Below are 16746 nucleotides of genomic sequence, written 5' to 3'. Positions count from 1 at the left end.
CTGTTCTGCCATACCCTCAGGAAACCTTTGCTCTGGCCTGGAAAACTCAGAACAGAGATGGGAGGGCAGCTCTGACTGCCCCTATTCCCACACAGACTGAATCACCTCAGCCCTGAAACAGATCCAGTGGTGCTGGAGCACGAAAGAAAAGCTTACAGGGCTACAGCTCCCATGCTGCAGTGGACAAGAGGGAAAAGCAGCTCATGGCAGTCTAAGATGTATTTGTCTTCCCTTGGAAGTTGCAGAAAGGCTGTGAATGAAGGAAAGTGCATTTTGTGGAATGGGTTTCTGTCTGATTTTTAGAAGAAATGCTGAAAGACTACAATAAGCCTTTAGAAAATAATCCATTTTATTAGAACATAACTCTCTAATTCTAGCTGAACTGCTTCATGAGATGCTGCTTCAAACTGTCCATCAACTCAGGTGCAAACTGATCAGCAGTCAAGTTCTTAACGTTCATGATGTCTTCATGGGCTTCCTGGAAGAGCTGCTTCCCCACAGCTTCCTCCACACGCCTGCGCCACTCCTTCAGCTTGGGCCTCTCCTCAAACAGGTCGTACCCAGCACACACAGGCTGCAGAGACACAGAGCACCCAGGGTGAGGCAAACCAGGCTCTTGCCAGGCATGGGACCAAATGAAAGATGGATATGCTTCTGGCTCAAGGCAGCAGACTCATCTCTGGCTCCTGGGTGACATCCTCAGCAGCTGCTGTCCCTTGGGACAGAGCAAAGAGCTCTGCCAGGGCTAACCTGAGAATGGTCTAGTGCAGAATGCCCGTGCACACCAACACAGCTCTTCCAAATATCTGTACTTTCCTGCCTAGTTTGTAACTTATCTTTCTTTCCTGATAGATTCTGTCCATATTTCTATAGAAAGAACTGTTTCATCTAAGTAGTTTTTCCCCAGCAAACTTAATTGTGGTCAAAGTCAAAAGGGAACAAGACTTGACCCCAGGGAAGATTTGCCATGCCAGAGGTGGGGGTGCAGCAGCCCCTCCTTGGCCTGGCCTGCCCACAGCCTGACATACCCAGCAGTGCTGGGGTTGATGCTCACCTGCATGAGCTCCACCACTGCTACCAGGTCTGCCAGGGAGATCTCACTGCCTGCAATGAAGGGCTTGTCCTGCAAGAACTTCTCCTCAAACTGCTTCAGGGCAACGTTCAGGTCCTCAGTAGCAAACTCCAGTTTCTCTGGAGGAAGTGGCTGGCCTGTGATCAGAGGCAGGATCATCTGGCAGGGAGAAGAAAAAAGTTGCTTTTTATGTTTCCTTCCAAATCTAGTCATCACACTCTCACTGCCACCTTCTGAGGATCCCTCACTAGCCATGCATGAAAACAACCAGAACTGCTCATCAACCTTGCCAGGTTAGCATTAATGTCACTCATTCCTTCTAGCTCTCCTTGTCTGCTGCCTAGAAATCTGAAAATTCAGCCACAAGAGTCTCCTCTCAAGGGAAGACCCTATCATCTGCCAGCACCTGTGATTTGTTTTCCAGAGGGAGATTGCTCCTTTGCATGAAGCTGGGCAGCCAGCACTATGCTGTGTCTGCTCACCCACGATGCATTTGCTCTGGATCTTTGGCTGCAGCATGAAGGGCCCAGGCCACTGCAGTTGGGCTGCTTCAGCAGCCAAGTCAGTTTTGTTCCCATCTCTCACTTGGTTTGTACATTTGCTGAGAAAGGCCCTGCACACAGGCAGGCCATTTCATTACAGTTCTTAGCACGTCATTTGTGAGACATAATGGTTTTACCTTGCTTAAGAACCACTTGCTCCCCTTCATACGGATGTTGGTATGCTGCCAGCACAGGTACTCATCAACCCTAGCCCTTTTTTCCAGGTCAGATGGGTACCAGTGATCAGGAGTCTTGAATTTCTGGACCAGGTACAGGAGGATTGCAATGCTGCCCAGAGAGTAAGACAGACCAGTGAGTTGATCATCTGAGATTAAAGCACTTCATCCTTTCTTTTCCCCCCAGATTTTGCACTGCTGGACAAGCAGCCACACAAACCTGATGGGAATCAGGTAGAAGTGCAGCAGGGCACAGCACAGGAGAGAGTTTGTACTGCTGCTTGTGGACTGCAATCTCTGCTATGAGATACCCAGCAAGACAAGTGTGGTCTGCTGGTGCAGTTTTGAGCAAATAGAAGCTGCAGAATGAATTTATATCAAATCTGAGCCTCACATTGCCTGGCCATCCAGCAGTGGGTGCTTTATGTCAGATTTCCTGCACTGACCTACAGCCTCCAGCTGCAGGCAGAGAGTAGGACACGTGGATAGGTATTTAAGCTCAAAAACACTGCCTACAAAGTTGCTCCAAGCAGCAGCTTTTTCTACTATTAATGCTGTTCAAGTTGCTTACATAAGATAACTTGTCTTGAAACACAGGTTTGTTATGTACAAGTGGAATACAGGATAGGAAGGAGACAAAAACCTGCCTGGACTGGAGTCCCAGCAGTACACTGGCAGAATCCAAGCACTGGGATAAACAATACTGCAGTAGGGGATTGAGCTTATTTGAGGCTCACCTCTCTGCTAAGGTGAAAGAACCATCCTTTAGGGCAGGCACCTTCATCAGGACATTCACCTTCCGGAACTCCTCTGTCTTGTGCTGCCCTGAGGAAGGAAATGAGAAGTTTTACTTGGCAGAGGTACTCAGGACCTGTTTGTAAACACCTGAGGAGTTTGTGGGGACTTTGTCTAGCCTCAAGTTCTTGTTTTTGATCATACAAATCGAGCCTTGTATCAAGTTTATAACCAAAGAGTAAGTGCTGCAGGGTGAGTAGGGGGCTAGCCCCGTGGTATCAGCTTACTTGCTTATTGCCTGCATACCAGACCCACCCCTGGGCCAAGGGCAGGATGGTTAGGAGTCCTTTCATACCAACAGCACTTGACAGCTTGGGGCTGTATCCACTCCAGCTTTGTGTCTGGAGGTACCTGTCCTGGTCAAATTCAAACCCAGAGGGAGCACCAAGCACCTTGGAGGAAAGGGATCTCACTATCCCTTTCCTCCAAGGAAGGGAGGACAGTGAGAAAGCACTGTCTTTTTCTGGAAGACAGTGTCACTTATATTCAACTATGCTTTCTAAAGTTCATAGGGGAAAATAAATTCCAGTGATTCCATATAAAGCCAAGGGTACTTCATCACAGATCTTTCAATTAGCTCCTGTGCATATTGCATACCTTTTTAAAGAGCAAATATGGATTTAAGGTTGCTTTTAAGCTATCTTGTAGGTCCTTCCCAAAAGGTAGGCAGATTGAACCTGAAGGTGCTTTGTTCATCTGAGGTCTCAGTGTACTCCATTCTGTCTGAAACCAGCCCCAGAAGCCTTGTCTTGTGTGACTTGTTTGTGACAGCCTTTTCCACCCATTCACTTCAGTGACATGTGGTGTGGCTGCCCAGGTATTCAAGCCTCTCTAATGTGTAACTAACCTTGTGCCTCGTCCTGCTCTTTGAGCCATCTGACAATCTGTGTGCCAGAGGAGATGCTCTGGAAGCAAATTTAGCTTTTGTGGTACTTGGCAAACCTGATTTGTGACTACTGTCGCTTGGCTCACAGCCCATCTCCCCACCCCTCTCAAAAGGCTGAAGTGTGCAGATTCCAGCTCTTCAGGTGTCCTTTGAATGTCATGTGATTCCCATCCATTCTCACTCTTTCTACTCCCTTCATTGACACCTGCCCTTCTGGGGGCCAACAGCTCTTCTGGGGCATCACATTTAACCCACCAGCTCAATTCTGAGTATCAGTTCCCCCACCTTGTCCTCATAAACCATGCAGTGCCAGGTACCAGGGCAGTGAGGAGAGCTCAGAATGCAGTGCCAGGTACCACTGTAGTACCAGTGCAGGTATCTGCAGAGCTTCCCCACAGCATGGGAGGTGCATGCTCTGTAGGAATGGGATGCACCCAAATCACCCATCTTAAATTCACAGGCCAAAAGCAGGCGCTGTTGCCAAGGGGCACAGAGCATTGGGAATCTGTGATTTAATTCCCTTTCCTTCCTCTCACTTCTCCTATCCTTGCATTTCAGTTTTTCCGTTTCCTTTGGTGCTCTCATTCCTTGCCTGCCAGTCTCCTTTCCCTTGCCCCAGTGTCTCAGCACAACAATTAATTTATTGGGAAAGAAGGGCAAGGACACAAGATGAGCCAGCCCCCAGCTACAAACAATTGCAAAAAGTTTTAAAGGACAAGTGGGAGGAAAGCCGCAGTGAGGTACAACCAATGCACAGCTCAGGTGCAGGGGAACACCCAAAGACTCAACCACAACACGTCTTAGGTTTGTCTCAACTTGGAGCCTCTTTTGTTCCTTTATCAATTTCAGCCCCAGGAGACTTCTCATCTTTCACTGTTTTTAAGCATTACTTACTGAGGCCTTTTTATACCCAATGCATTACTTTAATTTCCAACCCATCAGATATCTAGAAAGGCTGAAGGATAGGCTTTACCAGCTTCAATTACAAAGAAAGAAGATACAGATCTTTAAGCTCCTTTCATGAAAACAAGCCTTTGAACAGGCTCCTACTAGTTATCAGTTGGGTTTAACCCAACTAAACCACCTCCCTTCACTTCTCAGTGTTCAGATTACTGGCAGCTGCACTGTCTTGCTCCACAGCCTTCACAAGCTGGTCCTCAAGCCTCTCAAAATAACCTGACCACAAACCACTCGACCCGGTGGGACCCCCAGAGGGCAGCCCTACCCCTGCCCTGCCCACACCTGGGGACAGCTCAGCAAACTGGTGCATGACGAGCCTCCGGAGGAGGTGTTAACCCTTGCCAAGAGGAGAAGGGCTGCCCTGCAGCAACTGCTGCTGCTTACCAGAGCACACCTTTTCCTAAGCTGAATTACTGAACAAGAGCCACACACCCGGCTGTCCTCGCCCATACCTGAATGTCCCACCTCTGCAGCTTTTTGTTTCCCATCTAAATGGGGAATGCCGCAGACCTGACATGTCCTGAGCGCTTCTCAGAAAAGCATCTCTGTTCTTCCCTGCAGGGGTGGGGCCGATTTCAAAGATACCGCATGCCTCGGCAGAGTCCTGTTTGCTGCCGGGGAGCACGGGCACTGAAATCAGTACTTAAAATACAGGATGCACTGGAGAATTGCCATTGTGTATGTGTAAGTAGCAGGAGCCCTACCCTCTCAGCATCTGGCACCGACAGGACGGCGAGTACCCCTCCTGCCGCCCGCGGGCTGGAACCGAGCATCCATCTCCCCGGCAGCGGCGAGGGGACCCCCGCACAGCCCGGGCTGGGACCGCCCGGACACGGGAGCCCCGCACAGCCCGGGCTGGGACCGCCCGGACACGGATCCCCGCACAGCCCGGGCTGGGACCGCCCGGACACGGGAGCCGCTCCCGCACAGCCCGGGCTGGGACGGCCCGGACACGGAGCCCGCACAGCCCGGGCTGGGGCCGCCCGGACACGGAGCCCCGCTCCCGCACAGCCCGGGCTGGGGCCGCCCGGACACGGAGCCCCGCTCCCGCACAGCCCGGGCTGGGACCGCCCGGACACGGAGCCCGCACAGCCCGGGCTGGGGCCGCCCGGACACGGAGCCCCGCTCCCGCACAGCCCGGGCTGGGACCGCCCGGACACGGAGCCCGCACAGCCCGGGCTGGGACCGCCCGGACACGGATCCCCGCACAGCCCGGGCTGGGACCGCCCGGACACGGAGCCCGCACAGCCCGGGCTGGGACCGCCCGGACACGGGACCCGCACAGCCCGGGCTGGGACCGCCCGGACACGGGACCCCGCACAGCCCGGGCTGGGACCGCCCGGACACGGAGCCCGCACAGCCCGGGCTGGGACCGCCCGGACACGGAGCCCGCACAGCCCGGGCTGGGACCGCCCGGACACGGAGCCCCGCTCCCGCACAGCCCGGGCTGGGGCCGCCCGGACACGGATCCCCGCACAGCCCGGGCTGGGGCCGCCCGGACACGGGACTCCCGCACAGCCCGGGCTGGGGCCGCCCGGACACGGAGCCCGCACAGCCCGGGCTGGGGCCGCCCGGACACGGGAGCCGCTCCCGCACAGCCCGGGCTGGGGCCGCCCGGACACGGAGCCCGCACAGCCCGGGCTGGGGCCGCCCGGACACGGAGCCCCGCGCCCCCCGGCCCCGCTCACCCTTAGCCAGCTGCACCCGCTTCAGCTCGAAGGGGATGTTGTTGCTCCGGGCGAAGATGTAGAGCGCCCGGCAGGGCTGCGAGAGCAGGTCCAGGTACAGTTCCAGCCCCATCCTGTCACGGCTGTCACCGCTGCCCGGTGCTGTGGGCGCCCGTCCCGCCCGGTGCCGTTAAATGCCGCCCCACACCGGCCCGCCCAGCCGGGGCGGGGCCGCAGCGGCACCGGGGCCGGCGCTCCACCGACGGGACACTTCCCGGGCAGCCTCAGCTGGGCTCTGCCGCTTTCCATCCGCCGGTACGTCACCTTGTCCCGGTAACCGCCCTCGGTGACAAGGAAACCACAGCCCGGCTCGGGGCATGAGAGACACATCCTGGTTTTGCTCTCCCTGGGAGCTCACAGCTCTTGCACAAGAGGACTTTCCATTCCTGTGACTCCAGCAGCAGCCCAGACAGCCGTGCCATGGAAAAACAACCCGAGAGCAAGCAGTCACAGCAGAACACACACTGCTCCAGTGCTGTAAGACAACCTTCCTCCTGTCCTCACAAGATCCAACCACCATTCCCAAAACCCACTCCTTCAAGACCCCCTTTCAATAATTTATTGCTAATACTGGTGTACATTTATTTTGCTTTGCAAAACAGTAAGCCAGAGCTAGAGCCATTCCTGCTGAAGGGAAAGAAACTCTTGAAGAGTAGTTGCAGGCCACAGCTACACAGCAGCTCTAAGCCTTCTGCCAGGGCAGCTAAAAATACCATGGCAGGTGTCAAATACAGACTTACGGCTTGCAGTGACATGAGCTGGCTCCAGGACATTCATATTAGACATCAGACATTGCAGTCTGCATTAACATCAATCTGCACTTAATAATACCTGCTGTTACCTCTGGTACAGAACACTGAAGGGAAACACAGACAAGAAAAGGACAAGGCACAAGACTGTAACAGTGAAAAGTCCTTTTAACAGTGTCTCCATCTCTAATCATAAAATATCCTGAATTGGAAGAGACCCACAAGGATTGTCAAGTCCAATTCCTGAGCCTAGGAATCTTTATTAGACAGTTTTAAAAAATACATATAATATTTATTTAATATTTACTTAAAAGTTGGAGTCACTACAGCCTAGAGCAGCTCTTCAAACACATTTCTGCTAGAGGCACTGCCCAAGTGTTGGTGCATTTGCAGACAGACAGAACCACTGTCCCAGAGCAGAAATGAGGGCCCAGCCCTTACCACTGCAGGACAGCAGTTCCATCAGGCCACACTCAAGAGGTGGTGGTAATTCTACATGTGTCAGCAGGACACAATGTAAAGTCCTCTTCAAGACAACCTGTATCTCCAAATTTATCTTTTTCTTTTTTATAAAAAACAGTAACTGAACTCTGTTCACAGTGTCCCTGAAAGAGGAATAAGGCATGAAATAGCTGACTTCAGATATGATAAGGCTGAGGAACCAACCCTTGAGGGACCATGACTCAGTGCTGCTGTGCTGGGGAACAGTCCATGGCCTGTTCAGTGCCACATCTGCCATCTCAGCTTCCACTCCTTCAGGCTCGCTTCTGTGCTCGCTCGTCCTGTTCAAAATTAAAGTTGAGAAGGTGACTGAAGATGCCCCAGTCTCAGAGTCACACAGAAGGGACTTCAGAGAGGAATAGGACAATTTAATAATCCTGTTTCAGTTCTCAAACATTCCTAGTCTACAACTCAAAATACTAATTTTTCAGGGCCAGGTATTTATGAGTTCTCAGGTTAGGGAGCAGAACATTTGCTCAAATCATGAAGCACAAAGTCCATTAAGGATCCTTATTCCACCCATCTGGCAAGGGAAATGCTACCCAGCTTTTGTCTCAAAGCTCTCAACTTCACGCTGGTGTATAAAAAACGGCCTGCAGATAGCTGTACATTACAGTCTTAAACCTGTAATGACAAAAGGTTTACTCTCTGCATTTTGCTTACAGTCCTCTGGGTAGCTGTCAAAATCCCAGCAACAGAGGTAAAGAGAAGGGCAGAATAGAAAAAACCCACCAAAAATCAGAATTGTTTTGGTTGAAAAAGACCCTTAAGACCATTGAATCCAACCATTTGCCTGGCACTGCCAAGCCTCCACTAAATCATGTCCCCAGGTGCCATCTCTACATGTCTTTTAAACCCCTCCAGGAATGCTGCCTACCTTCGACAGGAAACCTCTTTCTCCCCTCCCCACCCTTCCTGCATTCCATAAGGATGCACCCACAAATGTTGCCCTCACACTGAACTGGTACTGTCTTGGGCAAAGGAAAGGATCCTGGACACTAACACTTGTGATGAGCGCAAATTGCAATTAAAAAAAAGCCAAACTGCAACTTGCCCAGGTTATTTTCTTCCCCATTCCAATTACCTTGACTGTCTTCTCGAGCTTACACAGAGCTCCCTCATATTGCTGCACCAGTGGCTTCAAGGCGTTGCCCTTCACTGGGTGTTTCTTTATATCCCTGATGCCAGCATCCCTCAGCATCTGCAGGAACCGCCGCTCCTGCACCAAACAGACACTGCAGATGAGACACCCACCAGCCAGCAAACCAGCACAGCTGGGAACATGCTGCTTAGTCAGGAAACAACTGAAGTTTCCAAGCACAAAGCTCAGCTGAATGGAAAAGGTGGGAAAGTAGTATCAAGTTTACGATCCTCATGGCCCTGCATTGCATCCTTATCAAATGAATCCCACACCAAAGACACACCTGAATTCTAAGGACCAAGCTGTAAGCAACACCTGCTTCTCCTGCACGAGCTGTTCTTCCAACCCTGGAAACACAGAAAGTAGCTTCAAGTCAGTTTAGCCCCATAGTCACTGCCATTATCAACTCCAAGACTCTGATGCTGAAATCCTCCAGTTTTCAGAAAATGTGCTCCCAAGCAATGCTAGCCTTAATTTTGGCCACAATGCTATTTGCATATTAAAGTAAAAACCAAGCTAAAAGCCCTTTTAAGTGCATGTCACCTTTGCTAAATATCTCAAACCAAACCAAGCTGAGACATCTTCCTTTTGCTCCTGCTGCCTTACCTGTGAATGTACGTCCTGATGAACTGTGGTGTATCATAGTTGATCACATAATTCACTCCTTTAACATCAATCCCTCGGGCTGTGGCATCTGTGCTGATTAACCTGTGTGTAAATGTATACATAGTCATTCTCAGGCACTACACACACAAAACACAAGTGAACACAGCACAACTCTTGCTAATCTCTGTTCAAACTGGACAGCCTCTGCCTCTAAGCCTGGCAGCAGCACTGCAAGTCACTCCTCATTGCCACTGGCCTTATTAGCTGCCCACAGACTGTAGGAAATGGACTTGTAGGGAATTTTTTAAAAATAGAAGTATGAAAGACACATTGTAGTAGGGCCCAGGAGGGGTAATTTTAGATGATTGGCTTTAAGGCATTAACAGCATTGAGTGGCAAAAGCTGATAGGCTAAGAAATGCCTAAAATATATTGTAATTAGGAAATAGTTTGGCTTCTGATTGTGATAGTGTGATTATAACACCTGTATTGTCTCACCCTTCATATGAGACTGAAAATGGAATAAAAGTTTTTAAAACAACTCTGGGTCAGAAAAGGGCATAATCCAACAACAGACCTCTAAGCATCGCTACAGGCTTGTCACTCTGCTGAGCATGAAAAGTTACTGGGTGTTTCCAGGTTCTCCAAGCACACCAGACACCTCCCAGCCTACTGGAGCTCACAAATGTCTAAGGAATCTGAACATTCCATACAAGCACAGAACACACAAATAGGTGAGAAATTCCAGTAGTCAAGGAGGAATTTATACACCAGGTTTGGATAAAAAGAACACCCAGAAAGTAAGAGACATTCCACAGATACAATCTCATATAATTACCAAAACCACAGCACAAACACATGGATAGGAGTAGATCTGTATGCCAGTCTGAGCAGGGACTGCTTTGGTAGGAAGCTCTAACACTACATGCAGTTTCTGCCCCAACATCCATTTTTGCTCTGCAAGTATCAGATGCCCAGCACAAACTCTATTTGTGGAATGTGCAAACTCCAAATTAAACTCCAGATCTGCAAACCTCTGTGTGTTGGGCAACTCTATGAACATGCATTTGTATTTATTGCTTGTTATAAAACAACACATAGAAACTCAGACTGCAGCTAGATTAGAACAGGCTGAGTTACATGAAGGATAAACAATTCAAAGTCACAAGTTCAAGTCTCACACTCATTCTGCAACAGACTCCTGCATGTTTTAGAAGACTCCATAAAACTGTGTCCCTTGTTCTGTTTAGGTTTTCACACTGGAAACAGCCTGTGCTGAAAACATACAGGAAAGTCGTTTAAGATGCTCACAGTTGTATTTTTCCTTGTTCAAACTCCTTCAAGGTTCTCTTTCTCTCACGTGGAGTTAACCGAGAAGAAAACTCCGCCACGGTGACTCCACCAAAGGCTTGAACCAGCAGGAACAACCTGGAGGTAAACAGAAGAAAAACTGTCACTTGCTTACCCCTCTAAGGTCCCTTGACAGACACCCAGGACAGTGACCTCATTCATGTTCACCTGTGAGAGGCTTCCCTGGAGTTGGTAAAGCACAACACGCGGGTGAATCTCATTTTCAACATGAAATACAAGAGGAGCAAAGGCTTGGAATTCAGGTCACAAGGCACGTAACATTGCTGCAGTCAACAGGGAAAGAATTCAGAGAGAAAAATTACTTCTTGCCAACACTGTCTTCCCTGAAGCCCACTATCTGGTCCATGAACTACACAGATTTGGATGTTTTATAGCTGACTAATAGCAGCAAAACCAGAGCCCAGAATGCCACCTCCTTTACAGGTAACAGGCTGGCAAGATACAACATGAGTGGAGACAGGAGACCTGAGTTGTTCCAATGCTCTTACACCTCCATGGCAAGTAACAACATGCACTGCCTTCCTGCCTACAGCCTGGCCTCTATACACATGTCTTCAAGTGAATGTTAGACATTTGGACAATTGATAGGTGCTACTATGTTATGACTTCCTAGTTCCACTCCCCATTGCTGCTAAACTTCATTCCACGTGAAGAAAAACTAATTAAAAAAATAATTGTCTTAATTATAATTATTATTAACAACTGAATGTTAATAATGAGAAAACAAAAGTGGAAAGGTACAGCCCTCTGGGTCATACATATTCCCAAAGCCACTTTTGCAAGGAAACACAGGGAAGACACACTTGTTTTAGGATAAAACCACTTGACAGTCCAGAATGAAACAACTCTTCAAGTATAACTTATTCAAAAGAATCCACACCATACCGACAGCTCCTCAGGGAGTGTGTATTTATTGTTGGTATCTTGTTCAGTTTCTGTTCCATCTCTGTTTTGCTCAGAATACACAGATGTGAAGAGACGAGGCTGGAATAAATCCAGCCTCTGCAATTTCTCTGGGTCCTGGGTCAGTGTGGCTGAAAACAGCAGTTTCTGTAAGGGTATCTGAGGACAGCAGGAACTGAAAAAAACGGCACAGAGAAACTGGGCTTTGAGGATGGGGCAAACAAGTTTCACCCCAAAAGCCTTCACATGATATAAGGGAAGCAATGAATGCTCTTTGATGCTCTTTTCCTGCCCTGGGCCTTTGCTGTAGGTTCTTTTCCACCCTTTTTTATGGTGGAGCTCACAGACAGAACTGAATATTCTCAGCCAAGTGCACAACCCCAATCCACTACTCGTGCACATGTCCCTGGTTACCCATGTTCTCATTTTAGTCATGTCCTTCCTTGGCCATTCATCTCCGTTTTTGACACATCTCTGCCACTGCTGTACAAAACCTGCAGCTGCAGACTGTTAATTGCAAAAGTTTTCCTCCAAATCCATTACTCAGCTTTGCCAGAAGGCATTACTACAGTGACTGTGCAAATGATCACAGATTTGCAATATTTGTGCATTCTTTTGGTGCTTCTTTAATCTAAGTAAGGAAAGCCTGGAGAATACAATATTTAGTATGAAGGACATCCTCTGGCATCAGCAGTTCACTGCCTTGTTTTGGTAGACATTTCTCAGAGGAATCAAGCTTTGGGAGTCTGTGTGGCAGTGTACAGTGGAGCAGGGCAGTGACATCCAGGTGCTGGTGTCCATACTCCAGTTCAAAGAAATGCATTTTGCAACTCACCTGGCTGCTGTTATGGGCCCTGGTTTGGTCCTCTGGAAAAGCATGTTGGAGCCAGAGTCATTTTCTCCTTGGAATGCAGCTCTGACAATCTGGTTCAGGCAGTCCTGGTGCATGTCATCAATCATACGGTCAGCTTCATCCACAATCTGAATTCACAGGAATAAAAATCACCACTTGTCAAATACTGGGAGCTTTTATTTTCCTTTTTGTCTGTAACCAGTGAGCCAGAAGGTAAGATAATGGAAGCTTCTAGTCAACAGAATTGCTTTCCTTGCCCATCCTCACTGCAAGTTTGCAAGAGCCTAAGAGAGAAGGGGAAGTGGGTGGATGCTTGGGCGTCACGAGTTAGAATCAAACATCTCATCTTGTGACTGCTCCCTCCCCAATCTGGAGTGCAGACAGGCCCACACAACAGCTCCAACAGAGAGGCATTTCTGTTCCACACAAGAAGCAAGCAGGAATTACTGCTGCAGCAGACACACACTGCTCTCAGATGGGAGAGCTGTGGAGGTGACTCACCAGGAAGCGAAGCTGTGTCAGGCTGAACCCTGGGGTCTGGTTAATGTGATCCGTGAGCCTCCCTGGTGTGGCCACGACAATGTCAGCCAGGCTGCAGTAGCCTGTCACTCTGAAAGGACAAGCAGCCCATCAGTTAGTCTCTCTCTTCACAATAAAGCCTGTAGCAGAGACCTTAAGAAGCAGACCTTAAGGTTTTCCTACCATTCAATTAACTGAGGAATAACAAAATTCACATACGGACTTGACACTGGAGAGAATGCAGGGGCAGTGGTGAACACCAAACACCTGTCTCCACTGTGCTGCCTTATTTGAAACAGAAAGTGTCATTCTTCACTGCTCCTCAAAAAAGTTTAACTACAGCAAAATCCCACACAGTCATATGTACACGGGGCACAAGGCAAACATTCACATTCTGAGCATTTGCTGGTGAAGCACCCCAAAACCCCAGTAAAATGTTACAATCACAAAACAGGAGTTGTAACAAGCACTGTGACAAATAACCACTAGAGCATATAAACCCATCATCCAAAATCATGATAGCATGATGCTGTGCTGCAGTAGTCTGTATCTTGACCCCGCCTTAATGAGATTAATTAGCCTGCAATCTCTATAAACTTTGTCAAAATACCTTTTCTGGACAAGCAACTCCTGCTCCTTTGCAAAAGATTTCTGGCCAGTAATCAAAGCGACCTTCAGACCTGTCCCATCAGTGTAAACGTTGAACACTTTACTCACCTGCAAAGAGATGAGCTTTGTCAGCTACCACACAATCAGAGGTAGTGAATTACATGTACAGCACCAAAATCACACGAACACCATCAAACCCACTGGCAGGTTTTCAGCCTGCTCCAAAGCCTGTCCCTCAGCCCAGCTCTGCTCAGAGATGGTGAGGAGCCACATACCTGCTGTGCCAGTTCTTTGGTGGGCAGAACAACCAGAGCTCGTACGTGGCAAACCACTCGATCCAACAGAACCTGCCAAAATAAAGGCCAAGTGAATCCCTGAAACAACGGGAGAACAGGGTTCTTGAGCCTAACTCAGTGAGAGAAGATGGGCTTGACATATTCTCAAGAGTTTTATGCTCCCGTTTTTCTCCCTCCACCCTCCCAACTCCTCATGCTGTGCCTGCTGTCTGAGAAAAGGAGTGGGATGCTGACAAGAAGCTCCCTCAGCCAGCTTGGAGCTGACGATCTGCCACCTTATGTCCACAAATTCCTTGGCTTTTCGACCTACTTTTAAGTTCAGGTTTTGCCTGAACAAAAGCAATGCCAGCATTTCCCTCGAGAGACACTTCCCTGAGGATAAACTCACCTGTACAATGGGAATGACAAAAGCCAGGGTCTTCCCACTGCCCGTGGGGGCTGACACACAGATGTCCTTGGGCCGGTACCCGCCCCGCCCCAGCAGGTACCCATTGGAGGCACTCTGGAGAATGGCAGGAATCACCTCTGCCTGGACTGAGCAAAACCAGAAATAAACACACACTGCTTGCTTCAGGAGCTCAGCAACAACTGAAAATGTTATATAGAAGTTTTTTGAAATGAGAAAACGTGTGCTGGCTTCCCAACATAACCCTGATAGGCCTCTGGCACAGCCTAAGTCTCCAGGTTCAGCTGGGTTAAGGTCACCCTCCATCCTTGTCCTTGCATCCAGCTGTCCTTTCTTTTTATTTAAGAGCTGGCATTTATCATATCTGTTTGCAAAACTGGCAAAGTAAAAGAAAACAAACAGATGTCTTTTTTTTTGTTTGGACGTTTTTCTGGTGCTTTCATGAGCTGATTGAGTTCCCAGAAAGCTCTGATAAGCAGCACTTGGTGGAAATAAGGAGCTAAAGCACAAGCTTCCACAAGGAGGAAAACTGTGAGGACACAAGTAAGACTTCCCTCTTTGGGCAGCTCTGAGCCATCACTCCAAGCTGTATTTATGAGTAGGTAACAGACTTTTACTCAGCCTAGATAAAACTTTGAAAAAGAAGGATTAAAGCTGCTACAATCACTTCCATGCATTAAATTTTGTCCTGTATTTTACTTCACTGCCTACATAAAATATACAGCACCAGAACTCTTTAAGTCCCTTTAGAAAGAAGCAAAAGCACTATCAAGGCACCTGGAAAAAAGGAGTCTATTCCATTCATCTGCAGCTTTTTCAGCAGCCTGGGATGGATTCCTGGGATATCACTGATGGGACACAGATTATCTTTGATGCATTTCTGCACCCGCTTGGGTTGAGCAAGCCATTGTGGTAAGAAGGGCTGGACCTGAGGTGAGGAGAAAGGAGAATATGGCAATACCCTAGGTAAAATAAACTTGTTAGAAGCATTCTTTTCAATCACAAAACTCAGCCAAGCTGGTTACCTTCTGCACTGGCTTTGCGTCGTAGTCTCCGAGAATCATTGTACTGGAGGGTGGAAAATTTGCCTCTAGCCCTGAGGCTGCCAAGGGCAGCTCCTCCTTTGTAGTTTGATTTCCTTCAGCTTTTTCACTGCTTTCTTTCTTCTCTTTTTCATCTCCTTGTATTTCCTCATCTGTCTTCTTCCTTCTGTTAGACTTGTTTTTAAAGTTTTTCCTGTTTTCCTGTTGTTCAGGGTCTTCTTCCAAATCTGGAATTTGGATAACAGCAATACAAAGCTACAGGTGAGAGCACACCACAGTAAAGGGATTTGGCAATATTACAACACAGGACTTAAGCAACAACTTGCAAGCTCTTTTTTCCCCAGTCCAAGTGCAAAAGAAGTCAAACACTTCTTTTTTGGTATGGATACAACAAGACTGAGCTAATGTGACATGCTTCCCTCCTCTCCTGACACAAAACTGATCCTCAAAGTTCACAATACAGGGCCTTCCCTTAAAGAAAAGAAACTGGGAACTTATTAAGGAGATTAAAACAAAATCAGGTAAACTGGGGAAGGTACTCAAAGAACAACTCCTGTCCAGTTTCCTGTGGAAACTGTCAACCACAATGAACTGAAATCCTGCAGCCTCACTTTATCCGTACCTGCTTCAGCCCTCTCTCGCTGCTCTTTCGATTTTCTTCTATTTGCTTTCTTCTTCTTTGTGGGGCTGCTGCCATCTGCTGCCTCCTCAGTATAAGCCCTTTCTTCCGAAGGGCTGCGTGGCTGTTGTTTTGTCTTTCCCTTCTTCTGTCCGTGCGCACTGGGCTGCTCTTCACTCTCCCTTTTCCTCTTTCCTCCGCCGGGCTCCCCCCCGGGGCTCGGCCCCGCGGCCCCCGGCCCTTCCCCTCCCTGGGGCTGCGCCTCTCGCTGCTTCTTCAGCTGCCGGGCCCTCGCCTGCTGCTGCAGCCGCTCCAGCAGGACCCGCGCCCGGTCCTCCGCCTCAGCATCCTCCTCCTGCTCGTCCTCCCCGCCGTACCTGAAAGAGCCCGGACAAACCTCCTCAAGCACGAGCCGCCCGCCCGCGCAGGCCTCCGGACAGACAACCCCGGCCCGAGGCTGAGGCAGCGCCCGGGACAAGGGCAGGGTCGGGGTGTGGGAGGAGAACAGCAGCAGGGAGCGGGAGCGGGGCCGTGCCCGCGGTACCTGCGGATACAGAACAGCGCCATGGCCACGCCGCGCCGGCGCACCGGGATGACGTCATCGCGCCCCGCCGGCCCGCGGCGGAAACCTCCAGAAGGCGCGGGGCGAGCGCGCCCCCTGGCGGCCGGGGGGTGGAAGGCGGGGGCAGCGCCGCGGGCACAGCGCCGAGCCTGAGGGGAGGGACGGGAACCGCCGGCCTCAGGGCGGCACCGGGCTCGGCACCGGCCACGGACAGGCTGGGACGGCACAACACCCGTGTGGGACAGGGCACAGCACTGGCCGCGGACAGGCTGGGACGGCACAACACCCGTGTGGGACAGGGCACAGCACTGGCCGCGGACAGGCTGGGACGGCACAACACCCGTGTGGGACAGGGCACAGCACTGGCCGCGGACAGGCTGGGACGGCACAACACCCGTGTGGGAAAGGCTG

At 49.8% G+C, this 16746-nt stretch overlaps 2 protein-coding genes across 3 annotated transcripts; both read right to left on the bottom strand.

Moving 5' to 3' along the window:
• Positions 1 to 331: 331 nt before the first annotated feature.
• On the bottom strand, positions 332 to 6272 carry LOC136368794 (glutathione S-transferase theta-1-like). The gene is made up of 5 exons (XM_066331186.1): positions 6120 to 6272; positions 2528 to 2615; positions 1752 to 1902; positions 1055 to 1231; positions 332 to 574 (listed from the first exon to the last, which is right to left on the bottom strand). The coding sequence occupies exons 1-5, from the start codon at positions 6229 to 6231 to the stop codon at positions 374 to 376; spliced, it is 729 nt and encodes a 242-aa protein (XP_066187283.1). The 5' UTR covers positions 6232 to 6272; the 3' UTR covers positions 332 to 373.
• An 875-nt stretch (positions 6273 to 7147) lies between these two features.
• DDX51 (DEAD-box helicase 51) lies at positions 7148 to 16370 on the bottom strand. 2 transcript variants are annotated; one of them, XM_066331184.1, is made up of 16 exons: positions 16318 to 16370; positions 15777 to 16150; positions 15137 to 15381; positions 14889 to 15039; positions 14094 to 14239; positions 13685 to 13756; positions 13411 to 13517; positions 12783 to 12891; positions 12264 to 12409; positions 11411 to 11603; positions 10673 to 10788; positions 10466 to 10582; positions 9156 to 9257; positions 8833 to 8896; positions 8493 to 8627; positions 7148 to 7689 (listed from the first exon to the last, which is right to left on the bottom strand). In XM_066331184.1, exons 1-16 carry the CDS (start codon positions 16338 to 16340, stop codon positions 7663 to 7665), a joined length of 2127 nt encoding a protein of 708 aa, XP_066187281.1. In that variant the 5' UTR covers positions 16341 to 16370; the 3' UTR covers positions 7148 to 7662. The 2 variants fall into 2 exon arrangements, with proteins under 2 accessions (XP_066187281.1, XP_066187282.1); XM_066331185.1 differs by lacking the exons at positions 7148 to 7689; positions 8493 to 8627; positions 8833 to 8896 and having other exon boundaries at positions 9180 to 9257; positions 10442 to 10582.
• Positions 16371 to 16746: the final 376 nt, after the last annotated feature.

The sequence above is a fragment of the Sylvia atricapilla genome, chromosome 17 (genome assembly GCF_009819655.1).
Source record: "Sylvia atricapilla isolate bSylAtr1 chromosome 17, bSylAtr1.pri, whole genome shotgun sequence".
Lineage (NCBI taxonomy): Eukaryota > Metazoa > Chordata > Aves > Passeriformes > Sylviidae > Sylvia > Sylvia atricapilla.
Note: the sequence above shows the minus strand (reverse complement) of the source record. Positions and strands in the feature narration are given on the sequence as shown.